We start from the raw sequence: 24,408 nt of genomic DNA, 5'->3' as shown, positions 1-24,408 counted from the left end.
CTCATTTTGCCACTGGAATGAGGCCAAAAGCACGAGCATTACAGGGATATAAAGCGGGAAGTTACTGGAAAGAATCACAAACTAACGTGAGACTAGACCAAATTTTTGCAAACAGCAGAAAATATGATCTTTTTCTGTAGACAGTTCTTGTGTTTAATGTAGCTGTTTATATGATTGAAGCACTTAATAAGTGTTTTCATTGAGTGTAGTAACAGAACAGCTGCAGAAATTTTTAAGTGCTTCTGTTCATTTTTTTTCTTTGCAGTTTGGAACTGAAAAATCTCAGAAGAAAACTGGACACTGGCAGAGGTCAGGGTGATTCCTCAACAGTGCACTCCTCTGACAGAGGCACTGCTTTTGTGGGGTAGGAATGATGACAGGGGCAAAAAGGAAGAGAAGTACAGTCTGGAGGAAGGTCCAGGCTGTTCGCTTAGAAGATATCAAAGCCTGGTGTATGAGGAGGCTGCCTATCTTGACATGGGTGCCTGTCTACAACTGGAAGGAAAATTTGGTTCCTGATACTGTTTCTGGGATGATGCTAGCCATCCAACAGGTGACTCAAGGTACAGTTAACTCATTTCAAATTAATATTTTAAGTTTGTCTGGTCACATCTAATGTTGATTGAATCTAAATAAAAATACAAGGAAAAATATATAGTCTTAACTAATTTATAGAGTGGATGTGTAAATGTGGAAAGAATTCAGTTAATTTCTGTGTAACTTTACTATTTATCCTTTGACATTTTTTCAAACATTGAATATGGAAGGTGAGAGAGCAGTAACTCTCTTCATACAGGATATATATTATATACAATGTTTTGTCAAGTTTTATATATAATGTTAATGTTTTATATATAATGTTTTATTATATTATATACAATGTTTTTAATACCATCTTTTTCTCCATTTTACATGGAAAACAAAATATAACTCAATGATAATTGCACTATAAAATAAGCTGTTGTGGAATAAACACATGTGTGACACCAATACCTGTATAATTCCAAAACACAGCAGGAAGAGGTCACAACTTTCTGTGCCTAAAGAGTATTCCTGCCAGAGCCATTATCCAGGGAGAGGATCTGTGGCATCCATGGCTTGTGTGCTGATTCAGTGCTGTATTGCATTACCTACCACACCTCTTTTCAAGCAGCAATACAGAGCAGGGGTGGAGCTAGACTCCATTTTACAGCTAAAAATAAAAAAAAAGGCGGAAAAAAGAAAAAGCTTCCCAAACCCTGCACAATGACCTGCAGAAACTTTAAGTTCCAATCATCTTGCTTAGTAAAGCGATTGCTGCGAGGAAATAAATGCTTTTGTCAGTTTTTGATGTCTCTCTGATAGTGTCACCTTCGTATGATAATTTCTTATATTTGTCTCAGACAAATCACAGCTTCTTATCTCAGATGGACTTTAACTCCTTCCTTCATGTGAATGATATCTATTGTTTCCTAACAGTCTTCCATATGAAGTGTGCTTAACTATCATTCATGCTGTTAAACACTCCTTTAATGGAATTATGCTGCAACTTGAAACAACTGATTTGTATAAGTATTTGTGCTTTTAAAGTAATTAGGAACATCTGCATTGGCATGATTTAACTTTAGAAACCTTAATACTGTAACTCTGCAATGTATCTAATTTCACTGGTATGTGTGCATACAACAATTGTAATTAAAATGCTGCTAATAACAGTATGTTGAAATTCATCAAAAATGCTATGTTAAACATATTTCTGCAGTCCTGGGAGTTTTAGCCAGGATTTTAATGTTTGACCCTTGTACCAAGAAGTTGTTTACTGTCACAGATAAATCTGTGAAGACAGAAAATACAGGTTTGTGTTTTTTGGTTTATTTATAAGTACTCTAGAAACAATTTTATTTTTATGCTGTTCAAAAATCAATACTTTGAAACTCCTGATCTGTTCTTTCTTTCTCTGCTTGCTACTTCTCAAGGTTTTGGAATGATTTTAGGGGATGAAATAGAAAAAGAGTTAGAGACAAAAGCATTTCATCATCTTTGTGGTGCTTTAATTTGAATGCAAATATAAGCTCTTTCCCTAGTGTTGTAAGCATTCCAGTTACCAGCACTATCCGAATATTTTCACAGGAAGACTTATGGATGAAAAGAAGTTCCATTTGTTATATGCACAAAGCCAAAAAACCCCAAATTTTTGGAGGTTCTATTGTGACAGTTTTCTTCCACCCTCAAGATAAACCAAGAAATTTTGTAATGCAATACAAGGCAGAAGTTCTAACAATAGTAGGAAAAAAGGTAATTGGTGATAATTGATTTGTTGAGCATAGTGCCAACCTCAACAACAGGTTTAGGCAAATCCAAGTATAAGGAAATAAACCTGAGTAATGGAAATATTTGGAAAAATATACAGTTGTATTCATATGCAACAGTTTTCTGAGTGATGAAAACTGCAAACTCCAGGGTGGAGAGCAGTCCAGTAGCTTGAGAATAATTAGAAAGGCCTTGCAAATGAGCTGTGTTTTTCACAATTTCCTTCTGTGGGATTTCTTACTCATCTGGTATTGGTCATATTCAGACTATTCAGGTTGGCAACTGCTCTGATCTCGTGTAAGGCGTTTGTGTTCCCACTTCTAATCTGAATTTTAGATAAAATTGCTGATTTCGCTTTGTATTGCAAGGAAGAAAAGATGGAAGTCACTGTCCTTACTGTGCTGTAGTGAAAGCAACAAAACTGGGCTGGGGAAAAGGAGACTGAGGGGTGTAACAAGATGGAAAGTGAAGGCATGGGATTATCATAATGTACTGCTGGGCATTTGTGATGAAAGAGTCATTGCTGAAACCAGGCAGTCGTTCTGAAAATGTTCCTGTAGTTGTTTCATTGTCTGCTAAAAATAATAAATATTAATTCAGAAGCCCCAAAATTTAGGGATCTTTACCTTATGAGACAATACTTGTATTTTCTCTGTATGTATCCCCTAGTTTTAGAGTCCTTTATCTACTTCTACAGAATATGGAGAAAGAAATGTCAAAGATAATTATGTTTCTAAAAATTTTATGAAAATATCACATAGGAAAAAGACTCTACAAGTTCTAACTAAAAAAAAAAAAAGCCTTTTCAAATACTCCAACTGGCACAAAAACTGGACTTGCACAGTTTCAGACTGCAAAGTAAGCCAGCCACAAGTCAAAACTAGTAAAAGAAATCAGGCTTCATCTGTTCCAGCTATTTAATATTAGTTCCAATTATAATTTAATAATGCTGACAAAGAATCCTTATTCTTACTTTGATACTTAAGGTTGAAAAAATAATCTTTAAATCTAAAATGAACATCATGATGCAGTCTTGAAGTTTGCTATACACTGTAATAGGAAGTTAAGAAATTTGAGCTTTTATATTGTGGTAATCACAACATAATTTGTATAATTTGTCTCAAAAACTTCTCAAAACTCTGTTATTGATAGACCAGAGCAATATGTCTCTAAATTAACAAATAATTCCCTAACTTTCTTGTTGGATTAGCATTCATTGTCCTCTTCCCTTTCCCTTTAAAACTTATTAATACCACATCCACAGTCATTCTATGAAGAGTCTTTCCATTTAATTTTGTATCCCTCATCTTTGCAAACAAATTCAACTGCTAGATCCATGTAGATGTCCCATAAGTGCCTAACCTTCTTTTTCCTTTCCAAATTGAAATCATGCTGATAAAACAAAGGGTCTGCTGTGTAGGTAAGTAGTTCTCAGCAAGTTGTTTCTGTGTTCTTCACTGGTCAATGAAGACTTAGTTGATGGGAGTTAATGAACATTAAGTTATTAGAGAGCATCCAAAGGAGGGTAAGGAGGATGATGAAGGGCCTTGAGGGGAAGCCAGATGAGGAGCAGCAGAGGTCACTCAGTTTGTTCAGCCTGGAGAAGAGGAGACGGAAGGGAAACCTCAACATGCTTTGAGAGGAGGTGGAAAGGCAGGCACTGATCTATTCTCTCTGGTGACCAGGGACAGCACTTGAGGAAACTGAGTCAGGAGGGGTTTAGGGTGCATATCAGGAAAAGGTTCTTCACCCAGAGGGTTGCTGGGCACAGGAAAAGGCTCCCCAGGGAACTGGTCACAGCACCAGCCTGGCTGAGTTCAAGAAGCATTTGGACAATGCTCTCAGGCCCATGGAGTGACTCTTGGGGTGTCCTGGGCAGGGTCACGAGCTGTACTCAATGATCTTTATAGATCCTTTCCAAACTTAGTTTGTTCTGTGATTCCGTGCTTGTGAGAGGTGATGAATGACTACATTTACATCACTATTTTTTCCTTTTCTTTCATTCTCTTATTAAGTTGTCGATCTTGACTGACAAATTTTCTCACTTGTGCTTTTCTGATTCTCTCCTGCATCCTTTGAGGAGGAGTGAGTGGCTGGATGGGTACTTAACTGCTGGCTAGAATCAACCCATCACAGGGGTGATTAATCGGACTAAATCAAACCATCTGCTTTGTTAAGGTTGATTAATTATATTAATAAGTTTCCTCTGAGTGTAACAGGGATGGGCTCAAGTGTAGACACTGATAAGGCAGACATCAAAGTGTAGGTGTCTTAACCATTATATCCATGTCATTGTGGGTAATAACCAGATGAAGATATCATGTTTAAGAGTTCATGGTTAAAGGCAGGTCTTACAGTTTTCTTTTCTGTAATTCATCCATTGACCTGTCACAATTGAATTATTTGTGGGTTTTTTGTGTGACTCATACCCATACCCATACCCATAAAGAAGAATACTTTGATCAGCCTGGGTCTTAATTTTTCTTGGTTTCCTTACATGATAAAATTAAGATGCATTATGATACAGTCTTTCCATGTAGCTAAATCTCACTAAACTGTCATCATGTTTTTTCTGTAGCCTTCTGAACATGTGCTATAGTCCCATCATAGCTCTTCAGAATGCATCTGCTTAGCTTATTTGCCCAGTGGTAACTTTTATTGCACCAAGCAAATTATTAATCTTTACTTTCATGGCCTTTCATAGGTGATCTTCTTGATCCATCTACCAATAATCCACTTTGCTATTCTTCTTCATTCAGTCTTGTCTTTTCAAAAAACCAGCTTTTTACTCAGGATTTAAATTTTGCAGTGTATATGTTTTGGTAGTCATTCCTCAGTTTTTTTTTCTATTTAGAATGTGGGATTTGGTTTTTTTTTTTTTTTTGCTTGTTTTGCTATTTGTTTTTTCCTGGGCAGAATTATGCACACTGCTCACAAAGACTGGCATATAGAAACCATGTGCCATGCCCCTCAGTAAGCTTCCCTGAATGCAACAGAATTAAAACCAAGTTTATCTGAAAAAGTTTATAAAAGATACCCTCTGTCATGCAGATGAGTTAGTTGCCAGGGGAATTACTACCCAAGTTAGTCTGCTTGAATATATACTTTATTTTTTGAATGTATATTTTAGTGTATGTAACTTATTTATCTTGTCTATACAGATAGGGGACACAAATGTGACCGAAGTATTTTGGTCATGAAATGCTGTGAAAATTAAGTGCTCTGCATAACACCTGAAGTTGTTTTACTCTTTCTGGATGTAAATAACTAATGTTGGTACTTAACTTCAGACAATGTCAATCCTTCTCTCAGGCTTCTTCCAAGATCTCTCTTGAGGTTTTGATAATTATAAACCTCATCTTCAAGCTATTAATGACCAGACTGTCTCCTGCTTACACAAACATATGACTTAAATTCTTTTTTTTTTGGTAATTTTCTGGGTGATGATAATACTTATACCCTGCACTTTTCTTTATAACAATTTAAAACTCTTTACACTAACCAATAATAGAAAAGTTTATGGGTAGGGAAATTAGACACACAAAAATGCTTTTGCTCAAAATAGAGAAAGTACTTGTGCAATACTACTCTGAGAGTTTATGGTGCAAAGAATTCTGGTTTCAGTAGTTTGCTACTGAAATGACGTTTAACAGTGCAACTGAGTTAAACCCTCCAAAAAACCTCAAACCTACTAGTGCTTTTACAGCCTTTAAAAAAATAAGTGCAAAATACAGTGTTTCATTTTGGTTATCTCTGTTCATAGATGATGATCTCAGTAGAAGAAAAGGCTAGGAGAAGGAGTAGAAAAACAGAGATTATATTTGGGAGAAAAATGGCTCAGGTTAATTAAAACATGAGAAGGTTTTTTCTTTCTCAGGAAAGGCGTTGAAATTAAAAGACAGTTGCAGCACATAGAGAAATGAAAATAAAGTAACTTGAATCTGTTTAGATTTAAAATTGGGAGTAGTTCTAAAAATATTGTATTTAATTATTGGGTTCAGAAGATGGATCTCATCACATAATCCCATTCATGGATGTGCTAAATTACAAACAATTGTGTTTGGCTGTCATAAGGGGGAGCAGACCACAAGAGAAGGTCTTCACAATTTTATGCTCCCTTTCAATTTTATGATCTCTGAACTGCTGCTTTTTTTTTCCCCAAAAAAATAGAAGTGAAGTTTGGAACTTCTGTGTATATATGAAAAAGTTAAGACAAATGTGTGGGAGTTTCAAAATGAAAACACTGTCACTCTATTTCTGATTCAGTCTTTGCTTACTAAGTTGTGGAATCATAAACATTTTTCTGTTTCTTTTGAAATAAATATTTTTCTGAATATTATATTGCATGTACTCAGTAGCTGCCTGCTGGAAGTGTGAGGGTATAAGATTTGGACTTTCAAACTTGCCAGATTGCAATGATGTCAGTGTTTGTAGTTTTAAAAAATATATTTTTCTGTAGGCAGCTATTACAGGGATATGCTTAATGTAGAATTTATATATAGTATTATACATTTGCTGCCTTTACTGTGACCTATCATGAACAAGAAATGCTTTGGCTCAAGTGGATTTTGGTGGGCTGTTTTTTTGGAGGGTGGAGGGCCCTAGAGACATATTTCCTCTAAAAGTTAAATATGTAGATGGTATCTGATGAAATCAGTATTGTTATTTCTGCCAACTTCTTTTCTTTTTCATTCTTCAAGCCCAATAATAACTCACTGAGTCTTGGTGTGGTTTGTATGTTTTAATTAAACTTCATTTAATCTGGAGCTGGATTTATTGCTGAACAACTAATTCCTTAATACTGGCTGGAGACCCTGACATTAAAAAAAATTAACTATATTGCCTTCCTGCATTTCAGAACTGGTGCCCAGTGTTTTGGAAGGCATGATGCCAGGAACTTATATAATTTTTTTTCCTTAGTTTTTCATGGAGGAACCCCAGCTGTGTCTTCTCAAGAGTGATAGTTGCCAGGGGTTTATTTCAGGTTCTGATCATAAATGTAGGCATAAATATACTCTAAGCTCACTAACTGGAGCTAATAATTTTATTAAGGGGTAAAGCTGCCTTGTAAATATACATCTGGCTTACAAATAACACGTGTAGATGAAATAGAATAGCACGTTTGGAAACAGAGCCAGAAAAACCTCCTACAGAATGCATTGGAGAATCCATGTAGTTCATGATTTCTGGAAGAGTGTCCAGTTGAACTCTGTAAGAGTTCTCTCATGCAAAGAATAATGATGTAAGCAGAATATGAAATTTAACATGTTAGTGAGAAAATGTGGGACAATGTTTCACACTTTACAACTCTCCAATGGAGTATCAAGGCACTTAGGCTGCTGTGCGTGCAATATTTTCTTTCTAATGTCTATAAAAGTTCTTCCAAGTTACACATGTGCTAATGCAGACCTGTCTAACAGACTGCTAGAAATGTGAATTCAGCTTCTGGATGACTCTGACTCCCCTGGGGCCTCCTGTCCAGTGCACTCTGGTGTGCACACACTGCGTGCCCAGGTGAGCTGCATGGGCCTTGGGGTGCCTGAGCACCATGGACAGAGACTGAGCAAGGAAACATTGATCCTTGAAGGAGGAAATGACACCATACATAATCTTCCAGATCAGAAAACTGATAGTGCTCAGATCCTTGGCCACTGATTTGCCAAAATGGATGCCCTTTTCATGGATTTCAGCAAGTCCAGCTCATCGGGATTAAGGCCTCAAATCACTCATGAGAGGTTTTTGTTTCTCCACAGCATTGATGCTTCTCAGAAGATTACCTCATAGTTACCTGCTTGCCAGAAACTTCTGAAGGCTTCATTCTCTGTTTATTCTTACTGAAATACAGAGATTTTTACCTATAATCCACTGTCAAAATCCTTCTTTGTTTCTGGAGGTGGCCGAATTCTTCCGGTTTTACGGCTGGCTAGTGGATAATAGAACTCCCTGTGAGGCAGTTTATAAAATCTTTGTGGTGTTCAGATATGGTGTCAAATTTATCCTAAAGGGATCTTAACATTTCAGATTGTCTGTCAAGACTGATAGATTTTTTTGAGGAGCTCTATTAAAAGAAAACACTAGGAATTTTTTAATGCTCTGTTTTGCATGTATCTATTGCATACAGAAGGGTCAAGCTGTCTTGAGCAGTGAAATCATAAGCCGGTCATGACATCCCCTTACTTCTTGTACCATAATGCTTGCATATTTTCCTTTTGAACATTCAGATACAAATGTCAGTATCTGGGGATCTGTAAAGTGGCAGAATAACACAATGTTTTCTCAAATCCACCTTTGATGTGCTTGTCAGATGGTGCATTGAATCTGTGAAATACTGCGAATTCAGGTACTATGGCTAACACAGCTGAGGTGCGTAACTCTTACCAAGCTGAAGGAGACTGCTGCATGGGAAGGAACTGCACTGAAGGATCCTTCAAAAAGAGGGGGGTTGCCAAATCAACATTGTGTGGTCTCTGAAAGATTTATGGTTCGTTTTTGAAGGCCTGTCCTTCCATTTTGTCTTTGCATTCTTCATTTGCCTCAGGTTTTGAATGACAGAAGAACCAAGGAATGATTTTAAGCTGTTGGTACTTTGTCACCAAATAAGTGAGACAGAAGGTGCAATCCACTTCTGCAGCCCCAGCAAATGTGCATTGAGAGAACTGACATTGAGCTGCCCAGTTTTTGGAAGTTAATGATTTCCAAAAGATCATTTTGTGTTAAGAGCTTTTATGATGCATTGTTAAAGAACCCTCCAGAACTAGCAGATTTGTGTAGGAAGACTTTTCTGAAATATAATGTTATTTTTTTCCCTATAGTGGAGAAAACTTTTTTGTTTTTTCTTCAATAGAAGTTAGTTATCCTGGAGTTAGAAATTAAATCCTGGGATATGAGTCATTGGTTAGTTTGATTTGTTAGTTCTCTAGGAAGTATTGATAGGAGACTGATTAAACATGTGTCAGTTCTATATCCTCAGAAAATACTCTTCTTGCTACATAATAGAGCTTTGTGAGAAGAAGGAGTAGAAATGGAGAAATTATATTTTTCTGAAGCATTAGAGAATGCCCACAACTGAAGATAGCATTTTTGAGGGGGATAAGATGAATTAGTGACATTTAGGGTTCCATAAACCTGGGCTCTGACCATCTTAGAATAGTCACACTTAAGAGTAAAAGGTTACAATTACAGAAAGTTATTTGAATATACACTCTATCAGAAAAAACTTTTAAAATATATATAGCTTTTTACAGTAAATATTAAATTATACTCATGTTGATACTCCTCAAATTAATTATTGGCTTAATACTTTTCCTGCTTCTAATTTAATTTCTGGTTTGCACCTAGTATTTCCAAAACATGTGATAGAGTTTTCCTCAGAATAGATGTAAGTATCATGAACATATTTCCAGATGCAGAGAACTATTAACTAGTTGACTATACTCTGGTGATTCACAACTCTTCCTATGGAAAATATTTTTTTATTGCTGTAGTTTTGGCACGAATCTAATTAGCAGAAACATACAACTCAAACTGAGACGTTTCTCCTGCAGCAGGAGATGGCCTTGTTTCTCTTTGTATCGAGATTGTTATTTTGCAGTTGCTTGCATTGACACCAAGAGTTAAAGATCCCTTGCTTTTCAGCCTGGTATGCCAGAGGACTGGAAAGCACCTGGTGCTATTCACAGGTAATGGTTTTCAGTGAAAGTGTGTCCCACAATGTTATCTTATGATAAGGAGGTAGTTAAAACAAACAATATTAATGTACTGTATCCAAACATACTGCTCAATATTTGTTTGCATTTCTTTTCATGGAATTTATATTCTTATATGAAAACCTTAATGTCACTGCCATGGGGGCTTCTCCATATTGCCAGTGAAGATTATGGGAGATCCTTACTTTATGATCTATTTTCTTTAAGTATTACTCTATGGAATGAAAAAAAAAAGAAAATAATGTTTCTTGTCTTTTGACAGGAAAGTTCTTGAGCAAACAGAATGCATTGCAGTGAAGTTTAATATGAAAATTAATGAAATAAGCTTAAATATACTACTGATTACATCTTGAAAAGTATTTGAATCTTTAGGGCGTTTTATGCCTAATAAGAAAACCTGAAGTCTTTACTGATTCTATTTTATAATGCCCCCCTGCTCTTACATACTTCAGTAAGTGCTACACATGCTTCAGTAATGGGAGTAAAAACCTAACAAACGGAGCCAGGACTCTAATCAAAGGCTGGTAGTTTTAGCCTGATCGCCACAACCTCACCATGAAAAAGAATGACAAATTTCTTCTAGAAACTCAGTACAAAACATGAAAAGTCCAGGCATGAAATGGAGAAAAGCAAGGGCCAAATTTAAGCTCAGATTATCTGCCTGTAAACAAGTGATATTTATCAGCAGCAGATAATCTGGATTTATAACTATAACCAGGATCAACAGGCTCTTCCCAAAAACCTTCTAAAGTACATATCTGGCTCAACATTCAGTACTGAACCTTGTGTATTCCCTTATACTTGGCAAGTACACTGACAGGTCATTCCATTTCAATTATGTTGTTATAATTAAAATGTGACTGAAATACTGATTTTTCAGATTCCTTCACTTTTTGGAGTCAAATAATTAGCCTAGCATAATGCTTTGTTGCAAGTCTGGAATATGTGTGTGAGTAGTATTCAACTAGTAAATTAATTCCAAATTTTCTCTTTCTGTTTGGTTTTGTTCATGTTCAAAATGGTTAAAATGGAAGAATTGTCCAGTGTTAAACAAGATTTAAAAATTTATTTCTCCTATTCTCTGTTTCCCTCCCTCCTCCATGCTTAATTTTATCTGGATTGGGTCACGTAGTTCTCTCCTGTGCTGTTTTTATTCTCCTCAGGCACACCCTTCTGTGTTGCCCTTGGTCCAGAATCTTCTTTTACCTCTATTGATCATGTGAACATGGACATTACACTACAATTTCAAAGAGCTTTCTGGCTTATGATACTGCTGTGCTAAGAGAAAAATACAGAAGTGACTATCAGTAGATGCACTCATCATAAGGCTGAAGAGCAACCAAGTCCATTTCTGCTTAAAAGAAGTTTAAAACTAAACAGATTTAAAAATATCTCTTCTTCAAGTCATAACTGATAGCGCTGCTTTGCTGAGCACAATGTGGATGAAAATGATCCATGTAGGATTCACCTCAGCAAAATCTTCACTCTGAGGTTTTTCTAAGAACAGATGAACTGCTTCACTGAGAAATTGACACTTCTGACCTTTTTGTATTTTCTTGCCTCCCCCCCCCCCACCACGTGCACTTTGTTACAGACTCAAATGAAAATGTGAGAAGGAGATTTTGAATATAAATGGTCAGAATTGCCTCTCAAAACCCATAAACAAAGACACTTTTTGGCACTCTCCATACTATCAAAGCCCCATAACACCAACATTTCAGGCAAAGAATGCTTTCTGGAGCAGTTAGGAGAGAACAATGAATCCTACAGGTTTAGTTTTCTTTGGGGATTTCACATGTACACAGAAGGCAGCTCCATTGCACAGGTCTGAATCTCCTCTGTCTCAGACCACAGGTGCTCATTCTCCCAGTGCACACACCTCTGCTCTAGGCTGGTGAGTGCACTCAGGTTGAAGGTGGACTTGAGAAAGGCATCTTGTGTGTTACACAGGCCAGTCCTTTCTTCCAGACTGCACGATGAGGCATTCATCAAAATTTATGGAGCAGCTGTGCAAGCCAGGTTCTCCTGCTCTTAGTTTCCAGAAGTAAGAGCTGTGACATGGCCGTGGAGCCTGCTGATCTGGAGCAAGTCTGGGGAGTCTCCTGATGACTTGCAGGAAGCCAATGCAAGAAAGCCACTTGCTATCTTAGGTATCTCAATTTGAAAAGCAACCAAATCTGCTGCTTTGCAGGAATGTTTCTGTTGAAAGATGAATTCCTGTCCATGACTTTCTAAGAAAAGGATGGATGTTGTCCTCTCTAGCTAAGCAATGAAGGTAATTAGCAAGTCTAAAAGTTAAACCTGAAGTCTAAAAGTTAAACCTGAACCAATTCTGTTCGTTCTCTATCTCAACATGAAAGTCAAGTACTTTCTGTTTCTGACCTGACAGCTTTACATGATGGAAGAAATGTTAATGTCTAAAGGCTTATAAACCCCCCTAAAGAAGATGAACTCTGGAATAGTTTTTTGTTTAAGAAATTAGAAGAAAGCAGACTGAAGGGACTCCATCCAAACCAAAATTACAGGTTTTGAAAAATTTGTAAAAAATAACCATCCCGCTGCCTGGAGACCGCCTGGCAGTCTCAAACCCACATTTGTGAGGGTGGGGGTGAAACATTGCTGCCTCCTCCTGTGAGGCCTGGCTATTAAAAGAGGCTTGGATCCACTAATGGAGACAACTTGGAAACATGGTGGGATATATGGATTTGGATGATGAAATGAAAAACCTTCCACAGTTATTTCTGATCCTTATTATATAGTAGTTCACTAGTAGTAGTAGATTTTAATAAAGGAAGGTGAGTTTTTCCTGCTCTTAATAAAATTGTAGACATTTCCTCATAAAAATAAAAAACAACAAAGCAAACAGAACAGTTTTATAATCATACAGTGAAGTATTTTTTAATTTTAATTTTCTATAGGGCTGGCCTTTGCTGTTCTGTCTTCAGTCCATCCAGTTTTTGGTTTATATGGATCTTTTTTCCCTGTCATTATTTATGCCATATTTGGAATGGGACGTCACGTTGCAACAGGTAAGTGTCTGTCTGCTAAAGTAGTTTTCAGAACTGGATACAGAAATTTATTCTTGTGTAAAGGTCAATGGAAGGAAAATTATCTATGATTAAACAGAAATAAGATGGTTTTGTGCTTATCTTTACAAGTATTTTTTGTCAGTTTAAGTACTTTAAAGAGCCTCGTTAAGAATATACTGGAGTTACTCCTGCCATTATAATTTTATATTGCACTGACACTTCCTTTCTAAATGTAATTTACTAAGAGCTTTTGTATTTTAACTTTGCTTTAGAAATCTGCTTCAGGCTAAGAGTTTAACACAGGGCTCTGCCAACAAGATGTATGTAAATGGAAATGAAAAACGTTTGACTGCCTCTTAAACCACAAAAAACACACATTACTTCTCACCTGTCTAAAACACAAATCCTGCATTTCTCAGGAAAAGAAAAACAAAAGTGACCTTCTGAGCCCATTACCTGCTATTGTATTAAAGCTAGAGACTCTCCCAGTAAGGACTCTTATCCTCTTGCAGGGCAGCTGGGCAGGCAGTGAAAGATGCTGCCCGGCCACTCTGCTGGTAGTTATGAGTTACTTGTTTACCCTCAGCAGAGCCTCCCCAGCTCAAGAATTGAATGGCTTTGGGCTCCTAATAGGTTGATGAATGCTCTGCTTCTGAGCCCAAAGAAATCAAAATTATAGAGGGCAGCAGGAAATAATACTCATTAGATTGAACGACAAATCCTTGGCTGGGCAGAAGTGGGCACTTGGTGGCCCCTGGAGTTTGCAAGAAGGGTGAGATAGGCCCAGCATCAACACACAGCATGGCTGGGTAAAGGGAAGCAGCCCCTGGGGCTGTCAGAAGATTTGAGCAGGGAGGAGTATCTCTTCCTTGAAGAGCAGGAAATCTCCTGAAAGGAGAAAAGATGATTCTGGGTAATCACACTCAAAATGAACTCTGCAGAGTCTGATTGCACAAGTGTATGCATGTTCTACTAAGAAGTTAGCAACACATTCTGAGCTCCCTTTTTGATCAAAAATATTCAGTTACATTATAAAAAAATACAATTCTGAACAGCTATAAATTGTCTTAGAGAAGAAAAGAAAGTTGAAAGTTTGCTTTCCCGAGATGTACAGAGAATATTTGAGCCTTTTGATGTCCAAAAAGTATCTGTAGATGTGTTAGTATCATAATGTTGTAATGACTGTGTTCAACTCATGTTAAAGCATTCCAAGAAAAGGTGGAAATTTAGAATCTGGAAAATAAATTTTTCTCTTGAATACAGATAGATTAAAACTATAGCCTATATTAAAAAGCTGTTTCAAAACAAAAAAAAAAAAATAGGAGTGTATTGTCAGAAGTTTGTTGTTGTATGATCATCAGGAAGACAAGAATCCATCATATGTAGGAAAGATAAGTAAGCATCTGGCTGCCATAAATTCTAATAATGAAAACAGTTGATAAAATAGGTAAGTATGCTGTTAAGTCTGATGTTTTATCCTTGGGAGGGAATAGTGTTCAGAGAATGCCTTGCTGAGTTCACGTCTGCAGATTTCTGCATGGTCCTTGGTGTGGAAACTCTTTCCATTCACAATTCTATTTCAAAATTTAACGTCAATGAAAAAAAAAAAGGCAACAAAAGACTTGTCTTGCACATATGAAATTTTTTAAATTAATAAATTTGAGTGACATATATTGTTGATCTTTTCAGAGAGAAGGTCTCATGCACTTGTTCCCCCAGCCCCAGTGAAGGCATTGTGGTTGTAGCTGAGTGTACAGGAGCCATACTGCCTGCCTCAGCTGCTCCATAGTTCCTTATGGACTTTGGAGACAACCTCTTCACTCACCAGAATTTTCTGTAAGATCTGAGATGCTCTCCATATGTACACAGGCTGTAAAACTGTTCTTTGTTAGTGAAGGCAGTCATGTTAGTATGAAATAGACAATCCATCAATGGCCCCGTTCAGTTAACTGTTATTCACTTGAAATGCCTCTTTGAAAAGGCTGGTCTACCTTAAGAGATTTCTCACCTGAGCAACAAATACATACAGCTTTTGACTTTTGTTAACATTGATTTTGAACCATTCTCTGAGACAGTTTTATCTGCCATAAACAGCACATACACATCTTTGATTTAAGATAGAACTTCATGTAAGGTTCTATCTTTTCTATCTCTACAAATTTAATTTTATGCAAACAACTTACAACAATAGAATGGCTGAGTTTGAAAGGAATCTTAAAGGTCTTCTAGTTCCAACCCCTCTGCCATGGTCAGGGACATCTTCCACTAGGTCAAGTTGCTCAGAGCACCATCCAACCCGGCCTTGAACACTTCCAGGGATGGGGCAAAAAAAGCTATGTGTAATCAGACCCTATTGGAGAGGAGCTAATGTGACTTCTGTAAAGGAAAATCCTACCTCACTACCATCTAGACTACTGCATGAATGCCAACAAGTGCATGGAGAAAGGATATACTTTGAATATAAGATATCAGAATGGTCAAACAGCTACTGATAAGGCTCCACACCAAAGGTTACTGAAGAAACTAAGTTGTCCTTGTGATAGAAGAAAAGTCCTTTTATTAATTATTAGCAGGTTGAAAGATATGGAGCAAAAGGCTGGACCTCATGGTCACTTTTCAGGATGGTGGAATCCCTGGTGGGTTCCTGAGGAATTCATGCTGTGGGCTTTACTCTGTGAAGGCCAAGGTGAGGGCAGGACTGTGTACACCAGGTCCTGCAGGAGTAGAAAAAATGTGAGTTCAGAGAGAAATTGTTTTAGAAGACTTTTAAAGTATAGATTAAAGAAAACAGTACAGCAGATGCTGAACTTCTGAAACCTGCTCTCAGACAACATTGAAAAAGGAGAAATTACAGGCAGGTTCAGACAACCTTTGATAAATTCATGAATGCTAGTCCACAAACAAAATTAAAAAAAGCCAGCTAAGGCTATTCTTCACTAACACAACAGCTATGGATGCTGGCAATAAGAGCAATGGCCCACAGAAAATGGCCAGGCTTGTGTGCATTCCCCAGGTAACACCTCTGACTGTCACAGCTGGAGGCGGAGTGCTGGGCAAGATGGGCCATTGGTCTGACATAGCAAGATATTCCTGTGCTCTAATAGTCTGCATGTTTGTGTCTTTTAATGTTGAATTGTCACCCTCATTTATCTTTGTGTCATTAAATACGCTTTATCTCTTTCAGCAAATAAATGTTTTTCTCATAATTTGCCTCCATTTATTAGAGTGCTAGGTACTATTTAATGGGCTAGGTACTATATATATAGTGTGAATTAATTGCCCTAGACATTTGAATAGTGAACACTTGGGATTCTCAGAGAAATAGCTGCTTGATCACATCCAGGGTGAGTTAAAAGCATTTCTGATAACTTGAAATAACTTGAAATAATTTTAAATTGTTGTATTTGAATGTCTTTTGTAAACCTGTCTTAATAAATGTGCTTAAAAAAGGATTTTCATTTAATTTGCCTGTATAAATGGTATTTTATGGGAAGAAATGTGTGTTACATAGAAAAAAATATCTTAAAATTGTTCTTATGATGACAGGAAAGTAAAAAATGGCACTTTTACTTATAATGGCCATTTTGAAAAAGAGACCATGAGTGATGAGTACAGACAGATATACAATTATTCGTGACTAATGTGTGGCTTTTTTTACAGGAACTTTTGCTTTAACTTCCTTAATATCTGCCAATGCAGTTGAGCGTCTTGTTCCTTCAGTCAGAACTAATTTCACAGCAAACAATAATTCAGGAATTTTGGGTTTGTCAGAATTTGAAATGCAGAGGATTGGAGTTGCAGCAGCAGTTTCATTTCTAGGTGGAATCATTCAGGTAGGTGGTGATCCCATTTTCTGTATGCTAATGATGTACTGCCTTTGTTACAGCTATGACATTTATAATAGTTTTTATACTTCTCTGAGGAAAACTAATGAAAACATCTGCTTCAATGGGCACAAATGATGAAATTAATGCACTTTAAGAATTTGCTAATCCTTTGTTGAGATGTAGTAATTATCTGTATACATTCTCTCAGTGTTTTACAATATGAAGCAAAATCACCTTCAGCCAGCTTTACCATAATACTCACTTGGAGTTGGTGTCTCTTTTCCTTCTTCAGAAACAAACATGAATCAGCTCCTGGTAAGCACTGACATATTCCTGTGGCTTTCTGTTGCCCTTGGCTTGAAAAGCAATACTGTACAATATCCAATAATTAAAAACAGTAGGGAAAGTTTTAAATTCTCTTTAGAGTTCACACACCCATCATTAAAGTGAAATAGTAAAACAGATATCTTCAAATGATTCTCTAAAGTTTCTCAGAGGTCTTTTAAATTTCTTCTTTTATCCTATTCTGGCTAAAGGGGCCAAGTTTCTTTGTCCATTGCCAGTTGCTTAGGTTTTCAATGAAGGCTTCCCTCTTTCCTTGTAAATATTAAAAGAGAAGAATTGTTCCAGCATGTGACATTGCAATGCCTCCTAGGTAGCTGGGCTCCTGAAGCAAACCCAGACCCCTCCACCTGGTGCTTTGGATCCCTCTCCAATGCAGAGGATGAGCAAAGGGGCCCAGAATGGGATCTTCAGTAGCCTACGTGCTTGGCAGGAACTGGGGCATGTACTCATGTTAGTCAGTAGGAAATATCAAGAAGCATTGTTATTTCTGGTGTTCTTATAATTCTTTTATTGGTTTATGATGAGAATTCTTTTATTGGATTATGACAAGAATTCCTTTATTGGATCATGACTTTGGAGCATGAGGGACAGCCTACAGACAGCACAGACAGCAGAGCTGATGCAGATTGTGCCTGGCTGTGCCTGCACGTGCTGTCCCAGCACTGCATCTAACGCAGGGTGTGTGCAGCAGCAGAGCATGAATGGAGCTCTTCATGCAGGAGTCCTGTGCCCACAGCTTTGAAAGTTCCTGCATCATCCCCAGAGAGGCCAAAGTGCCTTATGTGGGAAGTTGGTGCCTGCATTCATTTGATGTAACTTCAAAATCCAATGCAGAAATTGTTTTGCCTGGTGGCTGCAGTATCGTGTTAGGTGTGTGAGTCCTCTAGACCTCTTACACTTCTTAATCCTGAAAAGTTCTGCTTTTTCATATGCCTTCCACTGCATCAGCTGATTTATCTCAGCCTATGTCCTCTTTAATCCTGACTGGAATGAGAAGAACTGGTAAATCCTCTCTGCATCTTCAGATGCAGGGAACTGTGCCACGTGCATGGGCTCCTCTCCCAGGTCAATAACGTCACTTGCATTAGAATTATATAACGCAGCTGGTGCTTGTCATGCTGCCACCCATCCTTTGTGTGAGTTTAATGGTTGGAGGCCAGAGTAATACTTATAAACATTTATTTCCTAAAGAAGTGCCTTGAAGATACTAATACTGCAATATGCAGGTGAAAGTCCTGATCAAGGCTGAGATTAAACTTTGGCATCTTCCCAGGTGCTGTTAAGTGTGGCAATCTATGTCTCTAATCAAGATTCCAGTCTCCCAACTAACAGTTGCTGCAAACCCCAGATAAGGTGACAGGGCATGTGTTGCTCTTAATGGGTAGCTGAATCAGTCACCTTCTTCTATTTATCAGATTAGATTAGAAATTACCTAGTGGCTTGAAATTAATGTGTGTTCTGGGACAAGATGAATAGTACAATGCATTTTGGGGCAACAGCTTTTCATTGAAGACATCCTGCAATACAAAAAGAAGTTGGATTTTCTGTGTAGTTGATATCTGGGATGGTGCTGCTTTGGGAAGGGAGCAGACCTGGGTTATGTTATCTACTACAAGACTTTATTTTTCTGAAAAATAGTCAAAATGCAGTTTTCTAATCAGCCACTAATTGCATAAAAACAACAGATGCTGTGACTTATCCCTACCTTGGGCATCTTCCAGACAAAGGATGAAAAGTCCTTGCCAAAACAGCTGTTTCCTTCTTGGAAAGAGTAGGTAAAGAGCTGTACACCCTTGGCCTAAAAAGCAATTTGATGCTATTTTTCCAGTAGCATGGCTAAGTAATCCAATCAGCAAATAATGTTAAAATAAGAGAGAAAACATAAAAAATAGTGGGTAATGGAGGGAAGGTGGGGGAAGGGGGAGCTGTTTTTGAGATGAACTGCTGTTGGCTAGCTTGTGTTTATTGCAGACCACAACTGTGCATTTGTGTGTGAGGCAAACCCTGAGCAGGCTCTGTGAATTTCAGCGCCATCTAGACATAAATTAGCACTATTTTCTTATCATAAGACAAGGATAGGTAGAGATTTTCACAATTCAAATTAGGGCTTAACTGCTTAAGTTTTTCTCAAAGTAATAAATTTCAGAGTCCTGAACTACTTCTGAAATCTAATGTTTAAGGAAGTGCTCATAAAAGAGAAAGAATACTTAATTATATTAAGAGGCATTCTGATGAAGTTAAAATAGTATTAAAATAGAAAATAAGTAAACATAAAATAAAAACTTCAATTACCAAACCCATTTAATATAATGCATGCGTTATTTCATTTTAAAAAGCAGAATGGAAGGCATATGAATTTTTTTTTTTTATGTTTGTGTAGCTACTACTCTATAAAAATAAACAGGGCATAGAAAACAAATCAAACTAATAGAAATCTTCCCTGATATCAAATACCTTGGAGGTATTGATGGGGAGAGAAAATGATGGAACATAGCAGACATATATGGGGTAATTTTGTAATTAAAATTGGATGCTGCCTTTATAACATTAAAAAAATCCTCAAAAGGGCTTTTGGGTAAGATTTTTTTTCCCTATTAATATATGTGCAAGAATGCTTGCATAAATATATGTGTCTCTAAAATAATCTCAGCATACTAAAATGAAATTCAAGATTAAGATTTGCTGAATAAATAGAGGAAAGCTCCTTGCAGATCAAACTGAGGAAAAAATATCCTAGGAAAAAAACCTGAATTCTCTCAAGACCACAGTGTTATAGACTTCAGTTGGGCTATTCTTCTCTAGAGGAGAAATAGCTGCTTATTGCATTCCAGTCTTGTAACATTTTTATTGGCAAGTTTTTCATCTACAGTATTTTAAAAACTATCATGTAATTAGTTGCTGATATACAGCGTTGGATATAAAAATATTTCTGGTTTTCAGGAGAACAAATTTACACAGTCTATTATCAATTTGGTTAATAAAAAACGAATACATTTGAATAAGAAGGGCATTTTTGTAAGGCAATATTCTCGTCCAAATCTCTATTACCCTGTGAGAAAAATGATGCTGCAATATTCTGTCACCGATAGCTCTGCATGAGGTAAAAACATGAGTCTATTATACAGTGATAATCAGGGAAAAAGTTAATTTTCCTTTTACAGTGGAAATACCTTATTGCAGGCTCTTAATCTGTATTTTGAAAATTACAAGTTTTCAAAAGGGAGTTCTGATTCTCACAATTATGGTAGAGCATACTACCATATGTGTTAGTACAGAAAGACCATAGAAAAGACTTTTTCAGGTCCTGGAATGAGGAAAGTTCACTGTGCGCACCCTCAGAAGCTACCAGACTCTCTCAGGGCACCCAGAATGAACATAGGAGCTGAGCTCAAGGAACAAAAAGCTAGTGGTCTGCCAGTCAGATGTCCATTGAAACAGGCCATGGAGATTTTAAATTGGCAGCTCAGCTGAGTTGAACTGTGTCTGACTGTTGTCTCCAGAGGGTCCACAAAAGTCTTCGCTTTTGCTCCCTTGGATTGTGAGGTAACCAATATAATGTACTAAATGAGAGTCTCACAGCCTGTGTTGGTTCCCTCCAAGAGATGCTCCCAGTTCTGGCCTCATCCACCCAGCCCATGCAGCAAATGATCAGGAAGGGCCCCACCATTTGTCTGCTGTGACACTGGAAAACCCCTTCCAGAACAGTGGAGTTTCGAGGGGTTTAAAATTCACTCCAAAGCTGAATCTGTGCAGCAGGCAACACCATGTCAGTCTTCCAATTTCTGGGGACAGAAAGTTCGACATTAGTGATTTCCAAAGAGCTGTTAAGTGATAAAAATTTTTACTGGCCGTGGAGTTAAATTGACTACATGTTGAATGGAATTTTAATAATAATAATAGTAACAGACTGAGCATGTTGTCATGGGAAGAAAGTATTGAAAGTGGACAAGAACCAAAGGTTCTGGATAATGAACATAGAGGGCTTTGCTTTTTGCGATTGCTCATTTTTCTTCTCCTGGCTAAATTCCCGTTCTCTTCTACTTGTCAGAGTAAAATTATGGAGCAGTAAAGACAGATGCAAAAAAGATTCCCTTTGTATTGTCTTTCTTCTGTTTTGAAATTTACTTATTTTTTGCAATGTTTTTTTGGGAATCACACCTTTCCCTACTTCTGTCTAATCACTTCATTGTATACCTTTTTTCTGTGATCTTTTCTCCTTTACTGTGCATTAACTCAAGGCTGCTTTCCCTCACTTTATCTTATATTGCTTTTTCTTTTCTCTGAAAGGTCTTTATTTTATTTACATGAATTTATTCAAGAATTTATACCTGGTGAAAGCAAAATTCATCTCAAGACAGTTACTTCTTAAGGAACCTTTTTACAAAGTATTATGTACTGGAAGTGCCACACAAATAATCAATAGCCAAGTGCCTTTCAAACCACTTTTATATTGAGCATATTCTTTCCCTGAAATCTGCTTTTATCCTCTAGGAACTAAGTTCTTAAAAATTAAGAATTCGGGATGCAATTATAAAATAAGTTAAACTCTGTTTTCTTTTACAGGTTAAGAACATCTCAGCATTATTATAAATAATAAAAGGAAAAAATATTTGCTTTTTTTTTGTTGTTGTTGTTGTTCCAGCACTTTAGTGGCACTTTTCTCTGTAGTTTGTCTGCATCAGGAACAAAAAGAAATCATAAAATATACCAGAAAATAAGGTGGAAGACCTGCAAAAATGAGCATCACAACCAATAGCCAAAATAAAGCAGATTTTTAGACATTTCTTTAAGAATATTGAACTTTCTACACTTAGGTCAGTGTTACTGGGTGAAAGATTTTATGACATAATGCAATGTAGTGTAATTGAGTGCTGTCAGCTTAGCTAAGTTTCAAATGGTGTTTATTTAAAATGCAGTGGCAGCCAAGCTTAAATGGCTCTTGCCCAGCATGGAGGGTTAATTGTAGAGTCAATCTGGGCCTGTGTAAATGCTAATAATAATTTTATCTGTCAGGAAAATTCACATGCAGATAGATTTGGGAGGCTTGTTTCAAAACCTTTTCCTCCTCATGATCCAAGCAGTTTCTGTCCATTACTCATGTTGCAGGGACAACATGAGGTACCCATATCAGTTTGTGCTAAAAATTACACCCTCCACCCAGAACGTTTCCTGTTCTGGTTGCTGCATTTTTAGATCCTCTCCATGGAAGTTGTATGGGTGCACATCATATTTATTTCTCTATCATGTAAATAAAGAGTAGGATGTTCATGCTCATGAAGTGCTCAAGACTGCCTTTGTCTCTGTCAGTCCTGAGCTGCCTTCTGCAGGAAGCAGAGGGCACCAAGTGTTGCTTGTTCAGTTGAGTGGCTACAGAAATTGTCTAACTGAAACCACACCCATGGTTTGCATGTATTTTACATAGCCCACGGTTCCACGCAATCAATAAAAACTGTGTTTGAAATGTGTTCTTTTAGTTAGTACCTGTGAAGCATCCTCTTAAAATGCTGAAGATTAAACAAAAAAACGGTAAAAAACCAAAACGTAGACCTGAGAGTGATGCTAAAATTTCTAAGCTCAGCAATCATTTTGCTGTAACTCACAAAAATAACTTTCTCTGAAACGCTAATAGTAACTAATACTTCTCTGTGATATTATGTAGTATACAGAATTGTCCCTGTGGTTTTGATTCCATGGCTAAATAAACATCCAATTTCCTGGAAAGTAAGCTATTACACAGTTAGAAATTTCACATTCAGACAATAGAAACCAATTTTAGAAAACAAACAAAAATTCCCAAGGGAAGAGAGAATTGAATTCTTATTGAACTTTGCTACTGTGAACAATGTTTTAAATATAGTAGTAGACACACTGTTAGAACAAACAGCTAAACAAAATATCTGAAATTAGTAATTATCAGTTTTAGGCCTGACTAACTAAATTACTACTCACTGAGGGTACACAGTAATTATCATTATTGGAGTCCAATCTTGAATGGCAATCAATGTTCCAACTGCTCATAGTAAAGAGCAATTTACATGCTATTAGTGGGAAGTAGAAGAAAAATCTCAGATTTAATCTCTCAAATGGAAGAGGATATTGCTCACTAAAGGTTTTGTGGTTAATTAAAAGCCACTTATTTTGATATTTTTGTTTCTTTTGTGGTACTATGCCCAAAGCTCTCTGCATACAGGTGAGCTTTATGGTGAGAACATGAATGGTGTTCAGGCATAAAGAAAGATAACATCTGAAAATAACAGTTTTAGCTTCAGAAAAAAAGAAAACAAAAAACCCCAACCCCCAAAAAAGCAAGGGAGACTGTGATATATTCCAAAATGATGATATTTAGTATGGTAAACACAAAATGAACCTCTTAGAAAGTATTGTAACAAACAACTCTGTGCCAAGAGCATGTAACTTTTCAGGGAGAAGAGCAGCAAATGCAAAAGACTGGAGAAGTTAGAAACTGCAAAACTCATTGTGAAAGGAGATTATGTCAATGTAACTTAATGTGGATCAGAAAAGCACAAAGTGTTGTGTAAACCACAGTAGCAGCTGTAGTCATGTAGCAACTTTGTGCAAAGAATGAAGAGTTATCAAATCTCATACTTTGGAGAGAAAGAATGTTCCAAGCACAGGATAAGGGGAGAAAAGAGTTGAACACAACAATACCTACAATAGTTGCAGATCCTGCTGTAGTTTAAATTTCTGGATTAGGGGTCTCACCACAAGAGTCTCTATAGCACCTCATAAATTTGGTATCTGTTGAAATTACTAATTTTGAGAATCCTGATAGTGGCATTATGGCAATCAGTAAGCTGGACCAAGATATGGCTCTTGGCCCATTTAGGCTGCAAAGCAGTGGAACAGGAATAAGTCTCAGAACCAGCCTCACTTTTTGAGTTGCTGTACTTGTTGCAGTGATGAGTTGATGTTTTTATTGTGTTTATTGTGCTTACATATTTGAGCAGGAGAGAATATTTAGAGTTTCTCTGAGTCTGCTCTCATTACTAAACTAGTATTAGAATCTGGTAAACTAGTGAGTAAAATAGTGCAGGTAAACCCACAGAACTTCAGTGGGTTCCACTTTCAGATAGATTTATCTTCCAAAGGACTTTTGCTTTGTATCTTTAGCTCATTTATCTTATAACTTATGAAAAGGACTCTGACTCATTGTCCTATCACCAAGAAGCTGCTGATCCTCCTGCCTTTGCT

At 37.0% G+C, this 24,408-nt stretch overlaps 1 protein-coding gene across 1 annotated transcript in view; it reads left to right on the top strand.

Annotated features, from left to right (window-relative positions):
- Positions 1 to 373: 373 nt before the first annotated feature.
- SLC26A7 (solute carrier family 26 member 7) overlaps positions 374 to 24,408 on the top strand; it is a 64,542-nt gene continuing 40,507 nt past the window's right edge. The window contains exons 1-3 of the mRNA XM_059480432.1: positions 374 to 563; positions 12,914 to 13,024; positions 16,685 to 16,857. Of these exons, the coding sequence (XP_059336415.1) occupies positions 374 to 563; positions 12,914 to 13,024; positions 16,685 to 16,857 (474 nt within the window). The remainder of the gene's footprint in view (positions 564 to 12,913; positions 13,025 to 16,684; positions 16,858 to 24,408) is intronic.

This window comes from Ammospiza nelsoni, chromosome 1 (genome assembly GCF_027579445.1).
Source record: "Ammospiza nelsoni isolate bAmmNel1 chromosome 1, bAmmNel1.pri, whole genome shotgun sequence".
NCBI classification, from domain to species: domain Eukaryota; kingdom Metazoa; phylum Chordata; class Aves; order Passeriformes; family Passerellidae; genus Ammospiza; species Ammospiza nelsoni.
This window is presented reverse-complemented; position numbering and strand designations above follow the sequence as displayed.